This window comes from Nuphar pumila, chromosome 9 (genome assembly GCF_984573655.1).
Source record: "Nuphar pumila chromosome 9, dmNupPumi1.hap1.1, whole genome shotgun sequence".
Classification (NCBI taxonomy): Eukaryota; Viridiplantae; Streptophyta; class Magnoliopsida; order Nymphaeales; family Nymphaeaceae; genus Nuphar; species Nuphar pumila.
This window is the reverse complement of record NC_143257.1, coordinates 114,496,903-114,512,952: the sequence shown is the minus strand read 5'-3', so window position 1 is coordinate 114,512,952 and position 16,050 is coordinate 114,496,903. Positions and strand designations below refer to the sequence as shown.

Sequence of the window (16,050 nt, the reverse complement as noted above, 5' to 3'; positions counted from 1 at the left end):
CTTAAAACTCTTAATTTCACTTGGCTTAATGATTTAATAATAATAATATTCTAAAATTTTGCATAACTTCACAATTAAAAATTTACAAAATTCACAGGTCTTACACGTATCATCCCCTCCTCCTCGAGATTTTCTTAGTCTCATAGGCAATGAAGCATTTCAAGGAGACCCCTTCCGGCATCAGCTGCGCTACTCTGATTTCACTGATTGTTATACTGCTCCCCTTTGTCATAAGTTATTGCAATTGAGTTTGTATTTTGTTCCACTGAAGAAGCCATTACAAATGCAATAATGGTCAGGTTGCCAAGTCATGGCAACAACGTTGGCAAATTACCAAGAGAACTCTCAAAATTTTGATTAAGATTCTGCCAGATGCAACTTGCACGATGATCTACCCACACTGTCACAACACTTCCTTGATGGTACCCAAGGATGGAGATAGAACCACAACAACTTCTTCCAAGCTGGGTAGATGCACCAAATTACTCATGAATCTTTGTCTATCCATTAATGTAGCACCTCCACCTTCAACTGACTGGACGCGAGTTGACTCAAGTAAGGGTCATAGGTTTAGGTTCAATGGACTTGGTTTAGGGAAGTCAAATAAGTGGGATAGGAGGCTTTGTCAAAAAATCTGGTTCTCCTGAATGGTACAACGTAAAATCATGCAATTTAGAGATATGGTCATAGACATCTTAGGAGAGGTTAAGTCTAAATTTCAAGGTCAAAGGCCATGGGTTTAGGGAGATATAAATTGGGTTGGGTAGAAAAATCATTCCTCTCAAATGGTGTATTAGAAAATTTTAAAATTTTAGAGAATGGTTCATGATACTTTATAGAAAGTATATACAAAATTTATTTTCTAGGGGACACCAGAACTGAGTGTTATGATTTTTAGAAGTCACTGAAATTTTCAGAACTTCTGCAGGACAGACTGAGTCATGCAGGGCCAAAGAGAAAAATTCATTTCTCCCAAACTGTGTGACAGAAAAATCTAAAATTCTAGGAACTGATATTAGGCATTATAAAAAAAAATTTTGTCAAAATTTTAGTGGCATAGGCCATGAGAATAGGGATTTATGAATTTTTGAAGTTTAGAAAAGTTTGAAACTATGAAGGAGCATGCTAGGTTTTGTTACCGACCAACTGAATTGAAAAATCAAGTTCTCATAAATGGGGACTCAATAAATCTTAGGATTTCGGGTGAAGGTTAGGGACACACTGAAGAATTCAGGATTCAAAATGTAGATATAGATTCATCACGGTTGAGGCTGGAGAATTTTTTGAAGTCAAACTAGGTTTTAGTTTTCTACATAATTTAGGTATGACTTGGGTTTATGAGGATTCAACTTGGCTTGGTAAAGGAAAATTTAGATTGGGCACACTTTGGGTTTAGTAATGCTGTCGAGGTGTTGTGAAATGTTGGGACATGCTTGGTTTCAATTGATGAGGCCTCTTATTTCCTTACACAAAAAAAGAGAAAAGAAGATATATATAACTTGTCCACAGTCCTTAGCTTGACATGCTTCCACCTTGGGAAGTGGGTCAGATCATTTGCCACTTGACCCGAGCTTACTGCAGCTACTGAGAGAGGACTTGCACGTCCACTTGCACTTAATGTGTAAGGTTTAATATGACTTGAATGAGTGTTATCGATCAAACACTTTTGTGATAAGTATTTTTTAACAATACCACACTTGGTGTTGGGTTCTCCCTTAGCGGATTGACTAGCGAAGGAGGGGTTCATTGTTTAAAATTATAGAGAAACGAGGATACCATGTTGATAATTTCCAAGCCCACACGGTTTAGACTATATCAAAAACCAAATCCGGATAGGTCCAAACAGAGAAAACAAAAGACATGTTTAGTTTGAGTCTGACAAGTTTTACTAAAAAAATCAGTTCTCCTAAATGGTTGGGCAAAAAATTCTTATTTTTTCAAGGATTGATCTAGACTTAGGGAAGATGAGTCAAATCCTGCTGTTCATAGCTTGCAGATCTGGGTTGGTTAATTAGATTAAGTTTAGTTGAAAAGGGTGCAAAAGTAGGTTTAAACCTAAGTAAAGGTGGTTTAGACTTCCTGGAACTTACAGGAGGTACTTGGAGATGTATGATACAACTTGGCACAGTTGGGCTAAGTTTGGTACAACAGGAAGGGCGTTGCATCTTGAAAGACTTTAGTTCTCCGCACTTAGTCTTTGAGTACCTTAGTGAAAATGGGTCTGGGGTGCAACCTAGGACTAGTTGTAATGATAAGATCCACTAGGGATCAACCACTACACTAAGGTATACACTAAGTAAGGCATGAACCTTACCGAGTAAAAGAGACAAGTCAAAGGGAGGGACTCACAACAAAGTCAAAGAAGGGACCGGTTTAGAGGAAAGCCTAAGGTTCAAAGAAAGAAGGACCATGCCTAAGAGAGAGAAATAGACAAATTTGGATAGAGCTTTAAATTTTGATTCAAATAATTTTCATATATCAATAACAAATAGCTGGGCCTTTATATATACCAAGACCAAATTAAATAGAAAATATTAAAAAGAATAACTCATTAACTAAAAGAAATAAAGATTAACTAACCAATACCTAACTTAGCAAGAAATCTAAAGTTAGGTAAAACCTCCTCCCAAGATAGGTAACACACCTAAGGGCTTTTTTAAACACCATTACACGTCTATCTAAGCCACATTCAAGAGGCTTGGATGCTCTCTAAAGAAAGAGCCACAATTTTTTATTAATACCAAGAATTCCCCTACAAGGTGGATTGGGTCAAGGTGAGTGGATCTTGGCTTGGTGGATTCGATCCATTAGGGTTCATTTCATGAAATAGATTCTAGATCCTTGGGAATTTGGATACGGTTCCAAAATGAAAAATATCAAGTCTGAATCGGCTTATTCTTTGGATAGATTTGAAGGTCCGTTACCGATATTGACAACATTGGATCTGACCATTAAGACGTGTTTTTTTGATCAAACTCAGAAACCTGCTTTTGGTACGTGTCAAGCAGCGACTAAGCCAACTCATAGTGGACATCAGATCCGTACTCCTGACCCATCTAGATCCAATCCAGTGTGTTGACTGCAGCCAGGATGACTTGGCCTGTGGGAAACTTTGACCTCGAGCATTTCGTTAGTGAATCGAACCGTTGACTGATTCGAGGCATGAGGCCCAAGTCGATTGGTGAGGATAAAAAAGAAAGATGAGGTCAGTATAGGGAATGTTGGTATGGGGGCACAGCCCTCGAAGAATGAAAAGGAGGCACGTGAGGTCATAAAAAAACAGAAAAGGAGTCACGTGATCGTTGACTTGGGGGTGCAGGAAGTCCCCATAACCAACCTCTGCCTGTCTTTGTCGCTGCACCACTCTTTTAGCTTCACGAGAAGTTATGTTCTTTTTTGTTGGGGAAAAATTTCATTTAGGACCTAACCTTTTACCTTAATTTTGAAAATGAACCTCACTATTTTAAAATCTCAAATATAAGTCATTCTTTTCTTGAAAACAAGTCATATTGGAAATTGTGATTTTTTTTTTTGTTTTCTGTATTGTCCTTTGAAATTAAAACTATTCATTCAGAGACGGTCTGATGGTATTTCGTCAGAGCACCTTTGGATGCCATTGATCTAAAGATAAACGACATCAGAAACAGGTGCGCTTTGTTGTTGGTAGGAGCTGTCCGTGCACGTCTTCTTGTGATCGAATCGTTGCAGGTTCAAAACCCAGTGATACCTTGAATAATAACTGGTGGGGTCTGCCTAACCTTAGCTTGCCTTTCAAAAAAGAAAAATGTACCCTTATTTAGCAGTTTTAAAAAAAATAGTAACCAAATATTTAAAATTTTAAAAAACTTGGGGTTATTTTTGTAACTAAAAGTAAAAGATTGACACCCACATGAACTTTTTTTTTTGTTACAAAGTTGGATCTCTTGAAAGACACGTTGTGTTTGAAATTATGGTGTAAAAACTATGCCCGGACCTTATAATGGTTACATGAATCAGACCTAGTCTGATAAAACAATATGTTTTTATCTTTTTATATTGAAAAGCCATAGGTCTTAATCGAAAATTGGGTAGGACTCGAGTCTAGTATAAAATTTCACAAGCCATACATGGTTTCATGTACTAATCGGACCCTTTGGGTCTGACCAGGTTTCCATCGGACTTACTTTTTTTTATCACCAAAACCCTGACCCTGTAGGGTTTGGTATTGGTCGGGTCCAAGTCAAACCCAACCCATTGACACCGTCACTAGTAATGGCTCTCTCTCTCCATACGTGTGTGCTGGCACGATGAGAAAAGTTTAAAATGGAAATATAAAGGCAGACTTTTTCTCGTGAGAAATTGATTTTTTTTTTATTGTTTCATGTTTTTATTGAAAAATGTTAACAATTTAAAAATAAAGAGCCAAATATTTACAATAGAATGAAGATAAAAATAAAACAATTTAATTTCTGCCGACATGTAGAGCTTAAAGCAGCTAGCAAATATTATATTTTTTTAAAATATTGATATTTCTCACTATTCTTCTTGCCCTTATATATAAGGGGTTCCTTACCCACTCGGGTAGCATATATATATATATATATATATATATATATATATATATATATATATATATATATATATAGAGAGAGAGAGAGAGAGAGAGAGAGAGAGAGAGAGAGAGAGAGAGAGAGACTTGATCATATCACAATGATGATATACTCTAGCATTGTATCTAGGTCTTAAACAGCTTTATCTTCTAGACCATTCTTGAATGGAGAAAACATACTTAGACGTGTTTGCCTACTATAAACTTCATTCATATGTTGTATGTAATTTACCTATTATTGAGACGAGGTGCTCTTCATGTTTAGATGTATTTGAAGAGTGATAAAAAAGTAATAGTTTACATCGCACTAAAACTTGATTTAGAAAACAAAATTTCCAATTAAATTGATTGATTTAAAGAATGATCTTAAATTAAATTGATTGATGATATACTCTAGCATTTAATCAAGATCAAGCAATGCCAGAACAATTCAATTAAAATAAGCCAACAATGCTTGTATCTTCAGGGAGACATAGAGATAGACAGATGTTAAGAAAATTAACTCAATGGGTATGATCGTGCGTTCAGAGGCACACGTTGATTGTCTTTCAAGCAAAAGTTTTTTCACTGATGATCAAGTCTTTGGTGCAATGGGTATTATTGCAACTTCAATCTCATGAATCTCATGATACAATTGAGCATTCACATAATCGTGAAGGTCGGCTATTACCTTGTAATGAGTAAGATTGAGCAACTTGACACATATCACCTTTAATAACCTCTTGACTCTATTATGTAGCCTCTACAATCAACTTAGGCTAGACCCTAGGCTTAACTTAAGCAGAGTCTTGACTAAGTCAATGTATGAACTCACTAGAGAGAGATAACTCATATGAGTTAGAGAGTGCAAGAGAATAAGGAGCTAGTGGAAGAGAAGAGAGAGTAGGCATCTCATGGGAGAGAGAGGAGAAAGGAGAAAGGAGAAAAGAGAGAAGAGGAGAACATTTGAGAGCGATGAAGAGAATAGAAGAGAGGCCATGCAAGAACGTTGGGCCAAGTCAAAGGCAGTTCCAACATTTGGGTTTACTAGGTCTAGGTAAAAAACATATGATCAAAGCTCATTAAATAGGTCTGTCAAAGGCTAAAGATGGTTGGTCTTGGTCTTGGGGATAAAACCATCTCAAGTACCAAAAAGAATGGTTAAAGTCTAAGATGAAACAAAACTGGGCTAAGCCATAACCTAAACTCAAACCCAAATTTAAAGTTCAAAGTTCAATTGACATGTCCCTAAGTGCTTACACATCCTCTTGATTTGAATTGCATATTTTATTTCATGGGGAGTTTGAACTTCTCATGATAGTGGACTTCAAACCGCAAAGATCGAACTTGCTTCTGCTTTATCTTCTCGTGGAGAAGGATGATCAAAGCTTGAAACGAGCGTCCCACGTCTTTTAATTGATTTTAAAAAAGGATTTTGCGAAATCATGGTGAGTGTATTTCTTTTATCGCAAAATATTTGTTAACAACTTTCTACATGAAAGAAGAGTGGCCAAGATAAATATAGTTATCAAGGCTGCCCCTACAAGTAGGGGTAGCCATTAGGCCGACCTGACCATATTCAGGCCCAAGCCCGCCTGACCCAATTATATTTGGGCTCGGGTCAGGCAGAACCAATGAACAGGCCCGCCTTGTCTGGCCCTCCGCATTTTGCACATGGGCCCAGCCTGAATCGGTCCTGATTACGTAATCGAGCTGGGTCCGAGTTTAATCGGGTTCTAACTGCGAAATGTAGCCCAAGCCTGACCCGATATATCGGGGTACCTGATGGCCGGGGCTGATGGCCACCCCTAGCTACAAGTCCTTGGACCATTACAGTTGATTAATTACACACCAAGGCGCACTAGCAATCTTATTGAATATCATGCAGTTTGACACAATTCTCTATTTCTTTCTAGTGTTTTATTGCATATATTGGGATTTGATTTGTGATATGTAGATGAACTGATTAACTTTTGGCCTGATCACTGAACATTTTACTAGTCACACCCATCAAAGTATGAAAAGAAAAAGGACAGACTCATCGTCTGCATGCATGGAACAAGTAGATGAAAGCAATAGAGAATCTTGTATGTTCAAACTCCAAACCAGTGTTATTTTTGGAGAGATTTATCATTTAGGCTCTGTTTGGGAACTAGTAGTTGGAGGAAGTTTTTGCATTTGAACAAATACTAAGGGGAGAGGATTTCACTTCCTTTCTCAAATGCTCAAACTCTCATCTCAGCTGCCACTTTCCAAACAACCATCTCCAAGATAGTTTGATCAGTTTTTTACCAAATTCATAAACTCCCATCTAGGGGTGGCAATCGTGTCGGGTTGGCGGGTCGACCCGATGGGTTGGCGGGTCAGCATACCTCAACCCGAACCCGACCTGTTTATTAAACGGGTCGGCTGTGGCAAACACAAACCCGACCCGTTTAATAAACGGGTAACCCGACACGACCCACCAACCCATTTAATAAATAGGTTGGGTCGGGTAAACGGGTTCTCAGGTTTGCGGGTCAGGTTGGCGGGTCAACGGGTTGGGTTGGCGGGTTGACGGGTTGACCCACCCGCCTAACCCGTTTATTAAACGGGTCAGCCGGGTTGGCGAGTTGGCATACCCCCAACCCGAACCCGACCTGTTTAATAAACGGGTTACGCGGGTCGACCCGTTTATTAAACGGGTTGGCTTAAGCCCAACCCGAACCCGCCTAAGAGGCGGGTTGGCGGGTCGTGTCAGGTTTTGCCACCCCTACTCCCATCCCATCTATCAGTTGGCAAACAGAGAGCCTTATGTGGAGAACTATGTCACAGTGACACATTATTTAAGGGTGTGTCATGGGTGACATGAATCGGACACACTATGCCATGTTGACACGATTTTGTCTTGTGTGAGCATTATTTTAATGATTTTGATAATTTTAAAATGTTTTTTAATAATATTTGAATAAAATATATACATATATATATATATATATATTAATATATAAAAATAACTTGTATTGATTAAAAATTTAAAAGCATGCCCTCATGTTTTATTTAAAAAAATATTTAACTCGGCCTGTGTGTCAGATATCGTACCGTATCTTTGTATCATGAAGAGCCTTGGATGCCGCTCATCCATGTGATGAACGGCAACACAAACACCATGGTCTGATAGTTTACCTCCCAGATGAGTTCCACACAAATTTTCAGAGTCATTCATCTTGTAGATAAGATTAACGACATCTATAGCACAAAAAAATGAACGACTCTAAAACAAGGAAAAATGGAGGTGTTTAGATCGCCGTTCATCTCATGGATTGAACTGCATCTAAGGTGCCTCTGACCTGATACAGTCTCTTGATTGTTAATCTTCTGGTCCAAGGCCTTAGTGTCACATTGAGCAGAGTGCACACAGTGTGATGCTATTTGAATATTTTTTTATCAATAAGAGGAATAACTTAAACTCTGAAAAATGTCCTTCCACATTATTTCTTACAGAAGGTCATACCCTATGTGCTTCTAAATTGAACCACTTTTCTATGGATATTTAGTACCACAAAAAAAAAAAAAGCTATTGGTAACAACTGTGAAAAAGATTGGTGGGCCAACCAATTTAATCTCTTAACTGTCCTCTAAGCTTACTTATTGAAAACATGGATTAAGTATTTTTCATGATAGGATCTGTTTATTAAGTTATTAAAATTTTATAATTAAAAAAATCAGAGTAATTTTATAAAATTAATTCGATTTGATGCATTTTTTTCAATAAATAAGCAACACCTCCAGGAGCTCTACAAACCTGGCTAAGTGGGTAAGAAGTAGGGGTGTCAACGGGTCTGGTTTGGTTCAGACACAGGTGGAACCAGACTTGGACCAGATTTTTGGGTATGGTATCGGGTTCAGACTCGGGTCTAATCGAGTATACTATAAGAGAAACCAGACCTGCACCATACCCGGTAAAATAACATTTTTTTATCATTTTTACATTGAAAATTGCGGGTCTTAATTAGAACCCGGGTCGAGCCTGGGTCTGGTATAAAATTCCACAAACCATACCCAGATTCATGTATTAATTGGACCTTCGGGATTCGGATCAGGTCTTAATCGGGTCTTATTATTTATCACCATACCTGAACCCTATAAGGTTTGGTCCGGGTTGGGTCCGGATAAACACGACCCATTGACACCCCAGTAGGAGGAGTACTCGTGAACTGCAGACACCAACTCAGATCAATGGTCAACATACCTAAGTAAATCATAATGAGTTGCCCAAATCATAATGGTAGTTTTTCACATTAAATCCAAAAAGGAAAAAAATACAAGCAATGTTTGAAATGCTATTGCAAGTTCAAACTAAGCCAGAAACACAAGCAAATGCAATTCTTGAAATTATTAAGGTGGTTAAGAGGATAAATTGAAAATTAGATCCAACCTTTGCTTTTGGAGATCAGACCTATGTAAATCAAGAGCTATACCACAAGCTACGGTGGTTATACCACAATAAACACGGTTAGATTTAACCCCAATTTTGCTGATAAAAGGAAAAAAAAAGAAATGATGGAGTATGGCCTATAAATTAGTACCTAGTGACAAGTATAAGGACAAAAACTTCCATTAATTATAAGACATTGGTCAAAATACATTTATCTTAAATACAATATAAGCAGCTAAGCATTTATATTTTTTGGTTTTTGCAGTATTGCAGTCTGCAGTGCATTAAAAGTAGAAGAACAGTGGCACACTTCTGGAAACAACCCTTCTTCTTCGCCTTGACAACACTGCAATGCACCAACTTCAGAAACAAGAATCCCCCACAATGGATACCTCTCCGAAAAGGAAGCCCACCAGAGGACACCCATCTTCCACCCATATGGTCCTCTCTCTTCTTCTCCTTCTGCTCTTCCTTGCTCCTGCCTTTGCTTCTACATCAGCCACAGATGCTCTCCTTGCATTCAAGGCCTCAATCAGTGACCCCGTGAACTATCTCTCCACATGGAACAAGTCCTCACTGGACCACCCCTGTAACTGGACGGGCATTTCATGCACTCAAGGCTCATCATCAATAGTCTCAGTAGACCTCCAATCATTCAATCTCTCTGGTGAGTTCTCCCCTTTAATCTGTCAAGTTTCTACATTAACCCATCTCAACCTTGCTAATAATTTCTTCAACCAACCAATCCCTCTGATGATGTCCCAATGTGAGGGCCTAAAGACACTCAATCTGAGCAACAATCTCTTATGGGGTACTCTCCCAGACCAGCTCTCCCTGTTCACCAATTTGGATGAGTTGGATGTGAGCAAAAACCATCTTGAAGGGCAGATACCCTTAAACTTGGGGTCACTGGACAGCCTAAAGCTGCTAAATTTAGCGGGAAATTCATTCACAGGCAAGGTGCATTCCTCCATATTCAGTAATCTGACCAGCCTTGAGGTTCTTGATTTGTCTGAGAATCCTTTTCTTTCAAGTGAGATACCTCTAGGCCTCAATGTGCTCAAGAAACTGAAGCATCTTTTCTTGCAAAAATCAAATTTTTATGGTGATTTTCCTGGTTTCATTGGAGATTTGCCCGAACTAGAGGTGATAGATCTTTCTCAGAACAGTCTGACAGGGGTGCTGCCATCGGGTCTTGGAAATGGCAGTAAGCTGGTGTCTCTTGATATCTCAGTTAATAGGCTTTATGGGTCCATTCCTTCTGGACTCTGCCATGGGAACAGCCTCACAAACCTTGCCCTACACACTAATTTCTTTAATGGCTCCGTCCCCATTTCGCTTGAAGAGTGTTTTAGTCTTGAGAGGTTTCAAATTCAGAACAATGGATTTACTGGGGATTTTCCAAATGGGGTGTGGAGTTTGCCTAACCTGAAGTTGATTAGAGCAGAGAACAATAGGCTACTAGGAAGCCTTCTTGGTTCAGTTTCATTTGGTGCTGATCTAGAGCAAATCCAGATTGACAACAACAGCTTCACTGGTAGAATTCCAAAGAATCTTGGGATGATTACTAGTCTGTATAGAATCTCTGTTTCTCATAACAGGTTTTATGGGGAGTTGCCTGAAAACTTTTGTAGCTCACCTACTCTGAGTATAATCAATCTCAGTTATAATTCATTATCAGGAACAGTACCGGAGTTGGTTGATTGTAAGAAGCTAGTTTCACTCTCTTTAGCTGGTAACAGTTTCACAGGTGGAATCCCAACTTCTTTGGCTTTGTTGCCGGTTCTAACTTATATTGATCTGTCCTCAAACAATCTGAGTGGTGAGATCCCTCCCCAACTTCAGAATTTGAAGCTTGCCCTGTTCAATGTGTCCTTCAACAGATTGTCTGGTGAGGTTCCACTTTCACTCATCTCTGGCCTCCCTGCTTCATTTCTGCAAGGCAATCCTGATCTCTGTGGACCTGGATTGCCCAGATCATGCACATCTGAGAATGCAAATCCATCATCATGGCCGACTCGATTAATCCTTGTATTCGCTTTTGTTTCCTTTTTTGCTTTTCTAACAATTGTGGCTGCCATATCCATTATCATGTATCGTTATAGAAATAACTCCGAGACCCAGATGTGGAAGTCTTTGTTTCTTCACCATCTAGGTGTTGCCGAACATGATCTGCTGCTTGGAATTGAGGAGAAGAACATGGTGGGAAATGGGTGTTTTGGCAAGGTTTATGAAGTTAGGTTACCAAGTGGGGAGTTTGTTGCAGTGAAGAAGCTGTGGAACAACAGTGGTTTATCTGCAAAGAATCTGAAGATTGGGGTTGAAACATTGTATAAGGTCAGGCATAAGAGCATTGCAAAACTATTGGGTTGTTGCCATGCCAAGGAATCAATTCTTCTGGTTTATGAGTATCTGCAGAATGGGAGTTTGGTTGATGCAATATACCGATCAGACTCAGTGATGGACTGGAGCTTTAGACTTCAGATTGCAGTTGGAGCAGCTGAGGGATTGGTTTATCTTCACAATGATTGTGTTCCTCATCTTCTTCACAGAAATATAAAATCCAGCAATATTCTTCTGGATATGGACTTCAAACCAAAGCTCGTTGATTTTGGACTCGACCTAATTGTTGGAGAATCTGCATATAATTCATCAATGGAGTCTGCATTGGGTTCCCAGTGTTACAGGGCACCAGGTATGGACAGTTTGTATAAGACATTTTTATGATTTAATTCAAACAGATCAATGCAATTAATGTTCTATCAACACCATAATTGGCCTTTGCTTATTGTCGTTTTGCACCAATTTTGACTAAATGCATTTCTTTCAAATTTCTATTATATACAGTTTTTCTTGTCACTCGGTATGAAATTTGTCGTTTAAGCATTTGTATCATAATGGTTTGATTTTGATTAAAATGTGATAATTAAAATTTTATTATCAATAAGAAGCTCTGACAATTTAATATTTTAGCATGAGAAATTATAAGATCCTGCTATGACTGCTAAGTACTGGCAAACGTTAGGAGTCTTAAAATGATACCAATCCTGCTATGTTAAACCACTTTTGTCTCATTACTGGACTGCAGACTCATTTGGATATGTAACTTTTGGAAATGATTGAGCGCAACTTGAGAGTTGATTAATATCCAATGGACATGAACCAAGCATATGCTGTTATAAAACCTCTTTTTGACATAAAAATGGTGTGCACACACACCCATACACACACACACAGAATCATGCATGCACAAATTCAGGAAAGCATAATCTAAATCTTTCTTATTGGACAACAGAATGTGGATGTAGCAAGAAGGCAACTGAACAAATGGACGTATATAGTTTCGGTGTTGTGCTGTTGGAGCTAATAACTGGCAGACAAGCTGAGCAGGTCGAGTCTAGTGAAACAATTGATGTTGTAAAATGGGTTCGTCGGAAAATCAACACAACCAATGGCAATTTCCAAATCTTGGATCCAAGAATCAGAAATTTCTCAAAGCAGCAGATGTTGGGTGCTCTGGAAATAGCCCTCCTGTGCACCGCTGTCATGCCTGAGAAACGACCTACAATGCTGGATGTTCTCAAAGAGCTTCAACTCCTAAACTGTGATTATAAAGCTACTGATGTTCTCTGCCTGCAAAGCACAGGTCCTTGAAGATGCTTCCTGCATGAGGATCTCTTAGTAATAGACTCTATGGTAGTATGATAGATTAGATTATTGTAAAGTAACTATGGAGAGGTCCATTTATTGTTGTAATTACCTAGAAGAGGAGATGTGAGTGTTGAAATTAACTTATTGTTAGTGTATTGAAACCATTTTCTTGAGTTATTTTGTGAATGCATTATGTGGGTGTTGGGGAAACTATTGTTCATTTGAAAAAAGAAGAAAAAAAGAAAATAGTATTGTTGAGATTTGGATCTCATGAAAGGATAAGGACTGACCGTTGAGTGATAGGATAAGGACGGAGAGTTAGATGTGCGTACATTTGGATTTTTTTAGGGATGTAATTTTCTTTGTATATCTCATGTATTTTCTTTCATGTAAATCTGCAATCCACGTTATCAGGGTCTGCATTGTATTCCTTTCTAAGAGAGAAATATATGATTTTCCCTCATCGCCATGCCTTATCAAGTTCTCATGGTATTAGGCTTCCAGGATTTCTGCAAGTTTAGGTGACCTGCAATGATCTGGATCGATACTGTGCACCATCTCTGGTGTTTTACAGATCCCTGCTACAAGTAGTAGAGCACTGTCTCTGGGTTTCACAGATCTCTGCGCTTGGGTTTCACAGATTTGATTCCTTCACAGTACCCGCTGCTCAGTGCCATCTTCCTAGTGCTGTGGACATCTGATCTTCACATTATCTTGTGTGCTTCCGGTCTGGTCATCCCCTCCTCTGTGTTTCATCGTCTGAGCATTCCCTCTGCCACTTCTCTGGCGTGTTAGGCTCCACTGGTGTGCAACAGTGGCCTACTCAGCATCTGCCTGTCTACCTGTTTCAGCACTCGCAGTCGGCCTGTTTCAAAACTTGCAGACTTCCTGCAGTTTTTTTTTTCCGTGTTTGGTTGTCGTGAAGCCCTGAAGCTAAGTATTTTTTTTTCTGGAATTTAGACTTTTGTTTTTCTTGGACTGTCATGGCTGAAACACAATCCTCTTCTACAAATTCTCCTGATGAGTTTACAAGCCCATTTTGACAACCCTGGGACTATTCTCATATCCTATGTCACAGGGATTCGGCTAGCAGGGTGCTGCACCCGCGTCGATGCGATGCGGGTGCCGCACCCACGTCGATGCGACGCTGGTGTGGGTGCAGTCAACCCGACCCTGGGTGCGGTCAATGCACTCAGGGTCATTTTGGTTCAATTTTTGGACTTAAAAAAAATTTGCCAAGAAATTTTTTTTGCCCTATATGTCATAGGGATTCTCCAACTAGGTGCCGCACCCGCACCCGCACCCGATGCGGTCAACCTGACCCTGGATGCAGTCAATGCACCCAGTGTCATTTATGTCCAACTTTTGGATTATATATATATATATATAATTTTTTATATTTTTGCCGCACCCCCGCACCCGCGTTTTTTGAAAGTGCCACACACCCGCACCCATGTGACATAGCTCGTATCTCAACTTTGACAGGGAATATTATGCTACCTGGAGTCCAGCCATGATAATGGCCAAAAACAAAATCGGATTTATAGATTGTTTCGTTTTAAAACCTGAAAGTAGATAAACAGATTATCCTAAATAGGTGAGGTGCAATATGATATTATCATGGTTGCTAAATTCGATTTCTCAAGACTTTTTCATTAGTGTTATTTATTCTAATACAGTTCATGAAGTGTAGTCAGTCCTTCATGAATAGTTTTCTCAAAGCATTGCTCCTCGAATTTATCAAATTCAACGTGCTATTGTTCATCTTCATCAAGATTTGACTGCATACTTTTTTAAACTTAAAAGGATTCTGGGATGAACTATCATCCTACAATCCTCTACCCATCTGCATGTGGTATGGTTAAGCAACTGACGGAGCAACAAGAGCGTGAAAGAGTGTTTCAATTTCTTATGGGCTTAAATGATTGGTATGACACTGTCATAGGATAAATTCTCCTCATGAACCCATTGTCCTCTGTTGCTAAAAGTTATGCCCTTGTGATTCAAGATGAACGTAGCAGGGCGTGTGATACCTACAACAACCAATAAATCGACACTCTATTCTATTATCTCAGACACCAATGTAAATGCAATTCAGTTGAACCCAAGTGACAAGAATAGAGGTGATCGGCATAGTCGACCCATGTCTTCACACCGTGGGATGGTTGATCATGTGAAAGAAAGATGCTTCAAACTTCATGGTTACCCGCCAGGATCGCCTACACAAATCAGGAGCAACTGGTTCCACTCCATCCATTAGTGTTGCATCATCTCATGGAAAAGAAGTAATGGGTAGTACGGATGAGACTATTGCGCTCACTCAGAGTGAGTACAACCAACTCATGACATTCATTAAAAGCAAACCCTCAACAATAAATTTTGTAGGTCTGGCCTTTCATTCTTCTCATACTTCTTGAATCATTTATTCAGGAGCTAGTGATCATATTATTTCATCTTCAAGTTTTTTTGATAAATTTGATAATTCCAATGTTCATGTTAAACTTCTCAACGATTCATCTATTGGAGCATTTCATCAGGGCTTGATAAAAATTACGAACACCAACTCTCTTCAAAATGCCCTATGTATACCTTCATTTAAATTCAATCTCATTTTGGTTAGTCAGTTAACCAAGTTCTTAAATCGTTTCATTACTTTCTTTCTTAACTCGTGTTATTCAAGACCTTGCATCAAAGATGAAGATGAGAGCGGGTGAGGAGCGAGATGGGCTATACATGCTATACATCTCTTAACCTATTGCAGCCACCTTGACCTCTCCCATGGATCGTTCTAGCATTTGGCACCAACGTCTTGATCATCCTATGTCTATCCATATGAAACTTTTTTTACAATATGACTAACATTTTTGCTGAAAATTTATGTCATTGTGCATACTAAACAAACTAGATTGTCTTTTAGTTCTAGTAAAATCTCTACCAATAATATTTTTAAATTAGTTTATATGGATATTTGAGGACCCTACTCTCAAAGTTCCTCGAGTGGGGCCTATTATTTGCTTACTGTGGTAGATGATTTTTCTCGATGTGTTTGGGTGTATTTGATGTGTCACAAGAGCGAGGCCAAACATCTTATTCAATTTTTTTTTCATATGGTTCAAAATCAGTTTCAACATCGGGTTAAGTCCATTAGAACTGATAATGGATCTGAATTATTTTCTCATGAAATTCAAAGTTTCTTTGAAAATAATGGAGTGCATCATCAACACAGTTTTGTGTACACACCTTAGCAAAACAGTGTGGTTGAACGTAAACATAGACATCTGCTCGAAGTAGCACGATCTCTAATGTTTCAAGCCAACCTACCATTCAAATTCTAAGGGATTGTGTTTTGTCTGTTGCGTACTTGATAAATCGGACTCCCACTCTTCAACTTGGAGAAAAAACACCATATGAGATT

At 38.9% G+C, this 16,050-nt stretch overlaps 1 protein-coding gene across 1 annotated transcript; it reads left to right on the top strand.

Moving 5' to 3' along the window:
* Window positions 1-9,368: 9,368 nt before the first annotated feature.
* LOC149828944 (uncharacterized) lies at window positions 9,369-12,875 on the top strand. The gene is made up of 2 exons (XM_090017179.1): window positions 9,369-11,679; window positions 12,280-12,875. The coding sequence occupies exons 1-2, from the start codon at window positions 9,369-9,371 to the stop codon at window positions 12,636-12,638; spliced, it is 2,670 nt and encodes an 889-aa protein (XP_089873305.1). The 3' UTR covers window positions 12,639-12,875.
* Window positions 12,876-16,050: the final 3,175 nt, after the last annotated feature.